Raw genomic sequence first — 13,520 nt, 5'->3', positions numbered from 1 at the left:
TGCAGGAAACATGAGTATATATTGATAGAAGGACCGAGGATGTCGGGACAAGTAAAACATCGACATAAGTGTTCGGACTCGTAAAAGATGAGAAAAACGAGGCAAAAGTTCAGAAAATCTTCGGAAGCATCTGTTATATTCTTAGCACTCTTAACATTTTTGGAACATTAAACTGCAGAGGCCATTTAGGATAGTCACGGAGAGTATGCAGCGCGGTGAAAGTGATCTCATCTCCTAACGAACCAAAGAGCTTGACCATCGCCTGCTGCGGACACCATCTCAACTCTGTCGGTAAGACGACAGCAGCTTCTGAACCTTATCTTGTGGCAGGAACTAGACTTTCGATATAAAAATGGAAATCCGGGCTATACGGGGACACCTTAATGGGTAGATATCCAAATGTCTCGCTGCTTGCTTCATAAATAGCCAGGGTCCCATCACTCTTTGCCACCAAAATCTCACCATTCGCGCCACAAGCTAACGGCCTATGAATGATGGGTCCGATACTCGATCTTTTCGTCCAAGATTCCTCCCCAGCTCCACCATACATCACCCACAAATCCCAGCGTTGAGCCCGTCCTCCGTCTTTGTAGGCCATCAAACAGAGCGACCGCTCATACACTGTGAGCCTCAAGAAATAGCTATCCGGCCGATAACCCAAATCAGGCAAGTAAACTCGACGGAAAACCTCATCCCGCAAATCAAATGACAAGATGAGCATGAGACCATCCGAGCCACAGTCATAAGCAAGCCAGTATAGGACTCCATTCAAAACGACACAACCCGGGGAATAAACTCGGCAAGGTAAAGCAGGTACTTCCCGCCACAAACCTTCACTGAGAGCGAACAACTCCGCTCGGAAGCAAGCCATGTTCCGGGAATACTCGAATGCGATTCTCACCACCTTGTAGTCATCTATAGCGTGATGGTACCCGAATCCATGAGCAACATGAAAACGGGCTTTTGGCAGACGCAGATTTTCCGGGGAAATGGCGAATTTCGGCAGAGCCCGGGATTCTCGAGTGGCAGGGTTCCAAAGGAATATGGGCGCCCCGAAATTGCAGAAGCAGTCGTGAGACAAGCAGACGAGGCCGTTGCAGGACCCGACGACCTTCAAGTTGGGCGAGTACATGTGACGAGGGATATCGACAGGGGAAACCATCTCAAGGCTGTCGCCGGAGAGCAGCGAGATGAGGCGCTTATCCGTGGCGGGAGAGCGATGCTTGACGAGGAGAGACCGAGCGCCGTCGCCGAGATTGGCTGATCGGTTGAGGTGAAGGGAGATGAAGCTCGGGGACTGGATTAAGCGGCGCCATGAGTTGCAGACGGACTCGAAGCGGACGAGGGTCCTGACGGGGAGCCTCGACAGGATTTCGGCCGTCAAATCAAGGGGAAGCTCCCAAGCAGAATCCGGCATGGCCATCATCATCAATCCATCGATGACAAAGGTCGAAAATTGTTGGGCATTTGGTAGTGGAGAATCCGTACACTTAAATAATACATCTCAACTCCTTCCAGCACTTTGCTTTGCTTCCATTGTATCTGTCTCTTTCATAAGCAATGTTCCCGACATCTGTCGCCATCCATTTTTTTTTTAAATAAATGCAAATTTCCAATCACCTCTCACTACCTATCACCACCTAAGGGGTGAAAGACAGCTAGTGGTGGTTCTAAGGGAAAGGCAGTTGCGGGGGCGTTCAAGGTTTGCGATACTTGGTGCTGATGGAGAGGATGCTGTGGTGCATAATTTTGAGAGAAATCCTCCGGTTGCACGAGAAGGAGTTGTGGGAACAACTTCGGGATCAACTCAGTAGATACAAGGGCAACTCAGGTCCAGTCCGGCAAACAACAGAATGTTATTCAGGCCAATCCGCTGACAAAGGCTGGAGTGCAGGATTCGAATTCAACGGGATTTGGACTGATTCTCGATGAGGCGAATTATAAAATAATTTTTTTAAATTATGAGGGTGAATATAAAAAATTTTATTAAAATTTAAAGAATTATGCATAAATTTCTTTAAAATATGAAAATTTAAAAGGGCGACTACCTATTCAGTCCCGTGAATCCATCCCCGATAGACGCATTTGTTAGGCTTTGATCACATCCATTTACATATAAAATAAAATAAAATATAATATAATATAACTAGCATAACTTATAATATAATATAATATAATATAATACATGCCAATCACTTGTTGGGTTAAAAGAGAGAAAAAAAAAAAAGATAAGAGAGGAAGAGTGTCGCCGGAGAGAGAGATCAACAGCTTCAGTGCCGTGGTTGACCCACCCATAGCCTTCCGGACGGTTTCATTTTATATTACTTTATCTATTTTATACCAATTAAAATTTAAAAATTTATTTGAATATCACGCCACATCATCATTGACTAACAGTGTAAATTCGAAATCGACAAAATGTAATAGATTGAAACGTTTTTGAACTTTGTGTACTAAATTATTTCAATTTTTTGATTTTGTTTTGAAGTATTACATTCTCTTACACTTTGTAATAAATTTTCATTATTTGGATGGACTAATAAATAAGGGAAAGGAAGGGGAGGAAAAATTTGCTTGGATCAATTGACTAGGCTATCCCTTTCTATAATTTAGTCTTCTATATCAAATGAGAGTAAAATAGTCTTTTTAAATTTATAATGTTTTAATTATTCCCTTTCCCTCCAAATCCACCTAATTTGGGGAATTAAAAACTTGATAAGGAAAGAGAAATGAAATGATTATATTTCCTTCTAGTCTCCCTTTCCTTTCTTCAAATTAGCCTATCCAAACAAGAAAAGTGTTCCCCTCCCCAACCCACCCTCCCTCCACCTTTTTTCTTTTTTTTGGGAAATCAAACATTGTGTTAAAAGCTTAAAGATTTTGTATCTCGAGAAAGGGGTGTAATGTAATGACTAATACCATCACCTGGTAACGTATATGTTCCAAGTTCGAATCTTATCGGTGGGACTACCTGTGTTCCTTTATTTAGATTTACTTTTTATTTCCTTATATTAGGTCATGAACCTCCTATTGTAATCGAAAAAAAATAAAAATTGTACCTCTATGTAATTAGGCCTTCTTTATATAAGGCTGAAGTTTCCTTTTTGTCTCTTTTGTGCTTGGGAGTGGACTCGAGTGCAACCGAAACATCATCACGGATCGAGTTATGGGCGATCGGTAATGGCCTTTCCGTTGCACTTGAGTTACGAATTGATTTCACTACGGTGGAATTTGATGCTAGAATTGTTTACGGCTTCATTTGGAGTTCATCTACATAAATCTATCTTCAATGTTGATTATTGCTGATTGTAAGAGGCTGTGACAGAGGCTTGAATGCGGATTCTTATGTTATTTTGGGTGTTTTCTCCATCAGGAGCATCTTCAATTGTTTTGTGGGACATTGTGGGGAATACTAAGTCCCGTTTGTTTAAAACCCCTTTCGAGGGTTGTACATGATGACTTGATTGGTGATTAGCCATTATGCATGTTAGTAACTTCTTTCTCAGAAAAAGAAAAAGGAGAAAAAGAAAACATATGTTCATGAATTTGAATGTGAAAGCAGTGAGAAATAAACTAGAAAGCCGGTAACATGTCGCGCTAGTCGTGTTAGTTTTACTCATTATCATTTTCTTTCGCTGAAGGATTTTACTCATATCATGCTTTGTCATGTAGCAAATGGAAAGAGAATTAATAAAACTGACATGTGAAACATAATCATCTTATAGTAGCGATTTCAATTCAATTCTCTCATATCAATTGTGCACTTATTTCCTCCAAATTTAAATGCCTCTTAAAGAGAGATTTTGAATCTGGAACATCTTTGCAATTACTGAAAGTGAAATTGAGCGAGCAAAATGATCTTAGATGGTTGGGCACTGTTGTGTCTGCTTGCTTTACGAGAAAGACGTTGCTAAAACTTTTAGAAGTACCTCTTGATTTGTTCCAATTCCCGCTCTTACTTCATTATGATAATCATATATTTGTGGGCTTCAAACAGGCCCGTTCAAATGAGTCTGGGCCGATTTTTTTTCCTCAAACCAGTTTGATATCTCAACCGAGATCTTGACAAAGAAGCAAGTGGGGTTGTCCACGCGCTCACCACCGCTCCACGCCGAGGTCGTCGATGAGGTCTGAGCCAGCGGCTAGGTTGAGGGAGTGGTAGCTGACGGAGGTGCCCACCCCCTTCTCTCTCTCTCTCTCTCTCTCTCTTTTCGATTGTAAAAGAGGTTCGTTGACCTAATATAACGAAATAAAAATTCTAATAGCTAATAAATGGCACAAGTAATCTCGCTAAATATCAAACATGAAATATCTTAGTTACCAGTCGAGAATGTGCTCCTCCTCTGACCACCCGTGTTCTTGTTTTTTTCCTATATTAACATCAACAGCCACATAGGAGTACATCCTCAAAGGTGACACGTCAACGTAACTCGACTATTTTGACCGAAAATTGATAGTCTGTCCATCACTTTAACAAAATAAAAAGGTTTTGTACAAAACTACTGCCATTTTTAATTTTATCCCAAAGTGTTACTTTTAAAAAGTTTTGTAGTAATCATATGATATAATTTTCCCACCAACAGTTGAGCCGTTTATGTACCCAAATCTTTTGATGCCCTAAGCTTTCGTCGTATGTATGATCACAGTTGTGTCCTCCTGAAGTAACAAGTGTGAATTCAGTTCTCGAAAACAAACACGAGCCCCGCAATCGCCTTTTTGATGCAACTTTTCTTCATGATACCCTCTTCTGCCATCATATCCCGAAAAATTCCAAGTCCTTGCGGAAAGGCCTTGTAAGGCTGAGATCTCAAACAGAAAACGAGCATGCTTTCCGATCGGAAATTATTTCATGTTTTGAGCATTCCGCTAAGTCGTCCTACCTCACACACCAGAAACATAGATTTCCTGCCTCTCCTTACCCCGAACGAATGGACACATCCTTAGTGAGCCAAAGATTTAATGGTGTATGAATTAGTTATCGAAGCTTTGCGATGAAATCCGATACAGCCTAACCACAAGCAAACCTCTCCAAAGTCCAAGCAGCTCACACTACTCATTTTGCAAACCCTTCGGGATCCATTGAGTTCCCCGTGATTCCAGAATCTCCTTCACAGGGATACAGAGATGGAGTAGCTAGGCCCCATTTACGTATATTGTCTCTGCTGGGGAAGAACGCAGGCGTTATAGTCATATCACTGGGAGAAAGTTCGGTTACAAGGCACTAGCTCGGCTTTCATGTCCACGATGCCAATGGAAGCTAAACTAACTTAGCAAATTTTGCCCATTTGAAATATATATTTACGCATATGATATAAATATATATTTCTACTTACTTTATTAGTTAAATTCAATTAACTCGATCATATACATCTATAATATAATATATTTTATATTGATTATTAATTATGATTTATAACAGTTTAAAATACGTATATGATATATAATAACGTTGACAAGAACAAGAAAAAGTACATCACATCTAAAAATAAAATTATATATTGATTTTACTAAATATTAATTTGAGGCCTCATATTAAATTTTCGCCTTAGACCACGAAATCTCTTGGGCATCACAAAATCAGATTGGTTTAGTCGGGTCAAGAGTTTCAGGACCTGTAAAATTTACCAAATTCTAAGAAAGAACTGCACCCTAGCTCGGGTTTTCAAATTAAGTAAATCGAAACCAAAACCGAACTCAAATGAAATTAAGGAAAGCGATATAATCACATTCGAACCCAATTTTTCAAACAAATTGAAATCCCGGGGCGGATGAATCAGGGACAGGCTGGCCAGCTGAGGTTTTCGAATTGACCAGATTTTTCGGACGGAGGTAACAGTTGAAATTGGAAATGGCCATAAACAAATGGTGGTTTGATGTTTATAAAATATGCAATGTCATTAGAGAGGCATTATTTATCAACGTGATTCCTTATAGAATTGCGCACAGATGCCCGGCATTGCGTTATCTTATGCATCAAACAAAATATAATTATAAGGGCATATGATCTCGTGCTACACCTTTGTTATTGATTAGTATTAAATATATAAAAGAAGAATTGGACATACTATAATTATTGATGGATAGATCAGCTTAAAATAAGTTTTAGAGCATGAATCATGTGTGTTCTCTTAATTGTTTATTAATTAGTTTTTGTTTTTTCAAATTATTGGCAAAGCATGCCGAGCGAGTCGTCATGCTAGGCCCAATACAACATTGAGTACAGAGGCCATGAACGAGCGGTGTAAACACGACCTGTTATCTTATCAAAATTCGAGCTACTCAGACGGTCTTGGTAGCACGGCAACAACATGTCTCGTATTGGACCGAGCCATGGATGGTGGGACTCCCCTGGACCTTATTCGGGCAGTGTCATAAGCAGAGGATTCCGGCAGGTAAGTCTTAACGGCTTAGATAGTTCGTGCTATGTTTCGAAATATAAAATCAGCAGTATATGTTTTATAATATTGGTAAACCAAAGCAGAAGATATGTCCAGCAATACTTGATTCTATAATCCTACACTAAAAGATGCATATCAGATATAAATTAGATGAAAGAAAATGAACCGGCTTCACGTCCTCTCGTCAACCGCATGGCTCCCGAACTGTTTTATGAAGTCAATATCGTAGTGCGCATTCCACCAGAACTTGCCATGGCTAGCCGGCTTGCTTACTGTATCGGTCCCATCGGTTCTGTCAGACTGGACTTCCTGAGAGTCGGATGGTCGTGGTGTCTCTGTTAGGAACTGCTCCCAGAACACATCGTTCATCTCCTGCGGGGCCCCGGGGATTTTCTCCCTCACCTGCTCGCTCAGATTCTTCTCGATTTCGCTTATATTATTATTGCAGGGCTCCGAGTTTACGTCTATCACTGAAGACTTGAGACTGATGTCCACATTGAGATAGACTGATGATGTGGTCGGGCTATCTACTTGATCAAGAGATGCGCCAAGTTCCGGCGACATTGATCTAACGTCCTTGGAAGAAGAAGATGGAGGCGATCGGGGAGACCAGGTGTGGATGTTCCTTTCGGAATCTCCGGAGGATTCTCTGTTTGTAGGAATAACTAACGGTGGAGGCCTTGATGATGAACCGAAATCATTCTCTTCCTCGGCCATTTTCTGTCCAACACCTTGTAGGAAATTCTCACATACATTCAAAGAATTTTGCAACTTCTCAACTGAGTTCAAATCTAACAACGGGGCAGCCCCTCTGTCCTTCGAACTGTTGTTAAGTTCTAGTTGGTCGAGTTCAAGCAGCCTTCGCCTTTTGCCCCGGTCATCAGATTGATCCGCGAGAGTGGATGGGAATCTAGGATTTCTCATTAGTTCGACTAGGAATGTAACTAATTGGGCCTGTTTACTTTCCATTTCATGCAATCTCTTTCCCAAGAACTGTACTTGGATCTCGATGCTGGCAGGATTCTCTCCCCGGTGCCTCTGAAGCTCTGACTGGAGAAGCGAGTTCTCATTCTGCAGCCTCTTGATCTCATCCTCATACATCTGCTTCTCGGAATCGTGCAGTGGGACGTTCTGCAGTGAGTGGCTGTGGATCGGTTTTCGCCGGTAAATGTTCTTGAGGAGATGCTTTTCGCCCCTTATGAACTCTTCATTCGCAAACTCCCATTGGTCCGGGTCCACCTTCCTGAATCCCTGCTCGAAAACAGCCCAGATCACCCTTTACAATTAATCCACCAACTGCGAATTATGACAACATGATGAATGAACAAACCAAAGAAAATAAGCAAGGACGAATCGCGTGAGGGTGATATTTTCCCGTTTTGACTTTCTGCCATATGGAAGTAGAACAATTGGATTGTGGTAGGATTATATGTAACATTCTCAAGATGTCAAACAAGAGTTACAAGACAAAAGACTAAGCTCGGATCATTAGTAGAAACAGCAAATTCAAATTGAGAAACTAGCCATCGAATTCAATCGGGACGAGCGAGTAATTTGCCTCTTCATACTGTTTCCTAGAATTAAGCAGGACTGACTTAAGAATCTTACATAGGTATTGAGCTGCCTGACAAAGCTGGAGAAGTTGTTGTGCTTGAAGTACTGGGGAAGCAGCTCCCTGGAGAACTCCGGCGGGTTCCACACGATGAAGCTGCATCCGTTGTCGCTCCACGACACGAGATAGTTCGTCTGAGGATCGTCGACCATGTCGTACGTCTTGGTAAGGAACGGGGCCGGCGCAACCGCCTTGCTCTGCGATTCTGCTTCCATCTAGATGAAAACGTCAGGGGATGGACAGGATTCCTTCCTCCAACTATCCTGGTCTTCACATCCAAGAGGGACCCGATCCCCAGAACCACGAGCCGAGTGAACCACCGAAGCCGAGTTCTCCCGATGACACCCCCAGGTCAACGGTCAAGCAAATACAGCTATGCGAATTGGGCTCTTCGGGGTGTGTCAGAGCCGTGCAAGAACAGCGGAGGATGGATCAAGATCGGAGCAGCCGATCGAAAGACCGAAACCGAAGGATCGGCGGAGAGGAATTGGGGGATAAGATGAGTGATCTGCTTCAATGGAGGAGGTGAGGGAGCAGAGCCAATGTGAATGGGAGGACTTGGAGGGGGAAGCAATGGGAAAATGGGAAGTTCGACCTCTCTGAGCAACCCAACCAAGCAAAGCTTTATGTAGGTGATTGGTCGATTCGGTCTGAATTTTCAACGCTCTCACCCGTTTATGTGTTGAAAAAAAAAAACCTTTGACCAGTCGTCGCCGATGTCTTGTTTTTTTCTTTGTTTTTATTCGTGACCGTTGACCGTTGAGGGTACGCGGTCACATTGGTGGAGCGGGGCAGGCCCAGCCCATGTGTATACCAAGCCCAAGCCCAAGCCCAAGCCCAATAGGGATCCACGCCTTTCTCCTTTTGTCCCTTTTTGGTCCCTCTGCTATTGCGTTGTAACCAATACGGCCAGCTTGCAATATATTAGTTCTAATTCAACCCCTATATTATTTGGAGTTGGGACTTGCTTTTGGCTCTTCTATAATTCTATTTCGATTAGACTCTTTTTGCTCGTTTTGAATTCAATCAAAATATTGATTTTCCACCCCTCTCGATCCTTGCTGGCAACAGTCATCGATTCGATATAGAACCTTGTTTAAAGAAGAATATAATAACAACAACCTGATCAAGTTTTTTCTTTTTTCCGAGTCCCAAGGACTTTAAAAGATGTTCTTAAGTCACATGAGATATGACGTAACGGCAATCAAAAAGATGCCCACTAGTTTAATTGGATTCAAGAAAAACATTCTAGTTTTGATGAAGAATTATAAGAAGCTTGGATTACATGAGGTGTGCCTAGAATCTTGCAGGGACTATTTGGTATTAAGTCTAAAGTTGAGGATATATATCACAGGGCATGTTTCTCTCTTTCGTGTTTATATTTATTTTCTTGGGGTGGACCACATGTTTAGGTTATTTTATGGCATTATCATACAAGCTTGAGCTGTCTTGGCAAAACATAAATAAATATAAGAATTTCAATTGTTCCACGTGGACAAAAAATGTATCTAAAGAATGATATTTTGGCTTGGATCCTAAGATATTTCCATGGGACATCCATCAATTTTCATCCATTAACAAATATCTTCCACGCGGAGCTCGCTCCCCCCACTCCTTATATTCCATCGCCTTGCACTCTCCAGAATTTATCCACTTCGAGGATTCCTCAAAACCAATTTATCAATGGAGGCCGCGATTGCGAGACGCAGAGTGACCACCATAGCCGGTCATTTCGTTGCCGATGAAGACGTTCCAGCAAGTCATCAGCACATCCTTCCCGTGGTAAGACCGAGCTTCGCAATTCCCGGTTTGGCCGCTGAGAAAGTGATGCATATATAGTTCTAGGAAAATGAGATTAACATGCCAAGTAATCCGAGTGATGGATGGGGCAATTGTCACGCTTTAACATGTAAAGATTTTTGGGTATTTGGCAATTTAGATGTCATTATCGATGATTTTCCACATATAGTTGTGCTGTGCAATGAGTTGAAGTGATACGTATTGCATGCTGAAACCGTATCCTATGTTCCATTAGTCCACAGGCCTCTGTTCTAATTTGTCCTTATCGCAGAACTGCAGCGGCAGTTTGAACTCCACAACTCGGAGATGGGACAACAGGATGCTGTTTGCAAGGCAAGCTTCCAGCGCACAAGCTTGTTTCATGCGGCGGGCTTCTGCAACCGATCAGGTATCGAGAAAATGGAGACCTCTTGGAACATAGTCGACTCATGTTTCTTTTCCAAAGGTGGCGTATGTTTTCAGGGATCACTTTTCCAGTGGCTAATTGGTTGCTCTCTGTTACTAGCAGGATATTAGCTCGGCTCAGCCTGCTGCTGGCATCAAGTGCTTCGGCTCCAAGAGCTCTTGCCATGCATATAGAGGACCATTGTTTTCTCGGCCCAAGCGGATGGACCCAAACGTGCCACGAATGGGCCTAGTCCAGCCCTTGGCACAGGGCAGCAGCCTGACTTTGCCAGTGCCACCGCCTCAGTTTGCACGGCCGAACCAAAGAATCAGCGGAAGCTGCCGCCCAAAGGGATTAACTTCCGAGCAGAAAGTACCTCCGCCTGTAAAGAAAGGTTAGTTGGAATAATTCACTGTTTCATTGGCGTAGTTTTTATTCATCCATGATAGCGAATTTGGATATCATATGAATGTTTTTGCTTTCTCGTGGTGCAGGGAAGTGGTCCCCGCGGATGGATGTAGGAGAATCTGTGCAAGGATACATTCTCACCGTGGAAATTCCCGGTGTTAGCGCCAAGGATATTCGGGTGGAAGTCAATGACAGGAAGTAAGATGTCACGTATACTTGTAGTACTTAATCATCCTAATGCAGAATGCTTCCGTAGGAATGAAAATGGAAATCTAATGGCACGGCATAAAAAATTTTATGTTATGGAGATACATATTCGTTCCATTTTAACTTTTCAGAACGAATTGTAAGAGTGCAAAGGGATTGATCAATCCAGGTGCGATTAACAAGCTTCTCAGTTGAGTGGTCTTGTTTCTAGCCTAATTCTGATCTGTCGAAACAGTTTGATCGTGGTGGGAAAACGATCCATACAGAGCTGGAAAGTGGCAGGCTTCTCCAGCGACTTGCTATCTTCGTACCACAGGAGAGAGATCCAACGAGGCCCCTACCAGGTTGTCTGGCCCCTTCCAAATGGCGTGAACAAGGACAACGTCTTGGCTGAATTTGCGTAAGTTAAAGAGCTTTTTATCAATTTATCTCTATGACTGTTCAATATTAAGCACGCAGAGCAAGTATAATTGCTATGACGATTGAAATGCTCTATTACCAGAGATCCCAAGGCCACAATCATTGATAAGTGGTGTGTCCGGGTAACTTTCAGTTGATACTATAAATCTCCCTTCAGGACTAATATATGAAATTGATCGACCCTCTAGGAACGACCTAAATTGATAATCTTCACAATAGTCTGCAATAGATAAAATGGCATTATCAAAAGTAGTTAATATATAGCAGAAACTTTTGCTAGTTTTCCGACTAAACTCTTTGTCGAATCATCCTAATTACTGTCAAGAAGATGTTCATGCTTATAATTGGTATTTCTCCTGTCGGTGCAGGGATGGACTCCTCCAAGTCATTGTTCCGAAACTCTGAAACACTCTACAATACAGTCATATATGTACTCATCCGTATGTAAAGACATTATATAATCATAAATTACAAGTGGACGTCATATGCTCTGAGCTACTTCTTCTTGTAGTCTCATAGGCTTGATTGCCATTATAATCTTTATTAGCTCCTGAAATAAGATATCGTCATATTACGCACCTGCAAGCTGGTTCTCCGGATATTCAGCATTGCTTAACGTACAAGAAAAGAACCGCAAGTATAATGACTCAATGTTGGAAATTCTTAAAATGCCTTCAACTTTACTTCTCTAGCATTTTCGTGCTTTGTTTCAACCCGAGATGCGACTCTCTGTGTTAACAAATGAGTTCCACTTCTATGAAGATTAGCATATCCAAACTGATCATACAAAGGGCTTTTTTTCTTCAGTAGATATGATTACCTGAAAATGCTGAGATATTACAAAAACTCGAAAACAATTTGCAGATAAGTCTCCCAAGGAAGCTCATCCTTCTGCAGGGATTACGGATATGTATTATGTAGAACAGGCCCAACTACGGGTTTTTCAGCCCGGTAGATCAAAGCAGGCCGAGGCGCACTTACCAACAACTTGGTAATTCTATCCAAAGGTCAAGGGAACGATGAGGAACTTTATCTCGATTTTAATCTGCATTAACACTGTATATATATATAGTAAGCCAATACTACGGAAAGATAGAACGAAGCCAGGTCACTATCTATATCTATATATATATATGAAAGCAAGGTACGGGATGGGTCCAGTCAAATGTGGTCTCAGAATGCTCGATTTCTAAATGGAATTTTATCGGTTTTTTGAGTTTTTAAAAGTTTAAATTATCTTTGATTATAAGATTAGCAACAAAATTTTCTGAAATAATATTACATTTAAAAAATCGAAAATACTATAAAATCTTTTGGATACTATGGTAATCTCCAATTGAAGGTAATATGAATTTTCTAAAGGAAATTTTTAGGTTTTTTAAAAGATCTCATCATAAAATCTAATTTTTTAATTTTTTTAATTTATTGATTATTTAATAATCTTGAATATTTTAATATGAAAGCTAATATTTCGTTCCATATGGCCTTAAAACATTCCATTTTTGAATGAAATTTTCTTATTTTTTGAGTTTTTTTAAATTTTAAAATTATACTCAATTATAAAATTAGCAACAAAATTTTCTGAAATAATATTCATTTAATTAAATCGAAAATATCATAAAATCTTTTGAATAATACGGTGATCTTCGTTGAATGTAATATGAATTTTCTAAATGGGGTTTTCTAGGTTTTTTTTAAATTTTTTTAATTTTCTGTATTATTTTTTAAAAAGATATCTCATCATAAGATATGGTTTCTTTTTTAAAATTTTTATAATATATATTATTTAATAATCTTGAATTTTTAAAACGAAAAAAATAATATTTCATCACATAAATATTAACATCAAAATAAATATATATTATTATATATTCATATACAATACAGATATGTTAATATATGGTTGTGTGGATAACTTTTAGTATATATAATAAGAAAAAGTACATATGAGTTATTAACATCATAAATAAGTATATATTATTATATATTCATACATAATATAGATATATTAATATATGGTTATGTGGACAACTTTTAGTATATACAATAAGAAAAAGTACATAAGAATTATACTGTTTTGTAGATATCTATTTTTGAAAAATAGATTAGATAATATTTTATAGATATATAAGAAATTCCCTAGATTTTATGAATTTTTGTTTTTCGGAATCATTTTTAATAAAATATATTTTAAAGCTATCTCATCATAAAATTTAATTTCCTGATTTCTTTAATTTTTATGATCTATATAATATAATATATTTGAAATAAATGAGAATATTTTATCATA

The 13,520-nt window shown here is 39.9% G+C and overlaps 3 protein-coding genes across 4 annotated transcripts; 1 reads left to right on the top strand and 2 right to left on the bottom strand.

Moving 5' to 3' along the window:
- LOC116206043 (F-box/kelch-repeat protein At3g23880-like) lies at positions 1-1,612 on the bottom strand. The gene has a single exon (XM_031538774.1). The coding sequence runs from the start codon at positions 1,427-1,429 to the stop codon at positions 317-319; it is 1,113 nt and encodes a 370-aa protein (XP_031394634.1). The 5' UTR covers positions 1,430-1,612; the 3' UTR covers positions 1-316.
- Positions 1,613-6,426: 4,814 nt separating this feature from the next.
- Positions 6,427-8,621, bottom strand: LOC116205301 (heat stress transcription factor A-4b-like). The gene is made up of 2 exons (XM_031537864.1): positions 8,007-8,621; positions 6,427-7,649 (listed from the first exon to the last, which is right to left on the bottom strand). The coding sequence occupies exons 1-2, from the start codon at positions 8,223-8,225 to the stop codon at positions 6,570-6,572; spliced, it is 1,299 nt and encodes a 432-aa protein (XP_031393724.1). The 5' UTR covers positions 8,226-8,621; the 3' UTR covers positions 6,427-6,569.
- Positions 8,622-9,614: 993 nt separating this feature from the next.
- On the top strand, positions 9,615-11,808 carry LOC116202280. Of its 2 annotated transcripts, none has more exons than XM_031533781.1 (6): positions 9,615-9,792; positions 10,082-10,198; positions 10,319-10,589; positions 10,690-10,801; positions 11,046-11,210; positions 11,599-11,808. In XM_031533781.1, the coding sequence occupies exons 1-6, from the start codon at positions 9,694-9,696 to the stop codon at positions 11,633-11,635; spliced, it is 801 nt and encodes a 266-aa protein (XP_031389641.1). In that variant the 5' UTR covers positions 9,615-9,693; the 3' UTR covers positions 11,636-11,808. The 2 variants fall into 2 exon arrangements, with proteins under 2 accessions (XP_031389641.1, XP_031389640.1); XM_031533780.1 differs by having other exon boundaries at positions 9,621-9,792; positions 10,316-10,589.
- The last annotated feature ends 1,712 nt before the right edge of the window (positions 11,809-13,520 follow it).

This window comes from Punica granatum, chromosome 4, assembly GCF_007655135.1.
Source record: "Punica granatum isolate Tunisia-2019 chromosome 4, ASM765513v2, whole genome shotgun sequence".
In the NCBI taxonomy this organism is placed as follows: Eukaryota; Viridiplantae; Streptophyta; class Magnoliopsida; order Myrtales; family Lythraceae; genus Punica; species Punica granatum.
The sequence above is the reverse complement of the archived record's forward strand: the minus strand, read 5'-3'. Positions and strand labels throughout refer to the sequence as shown.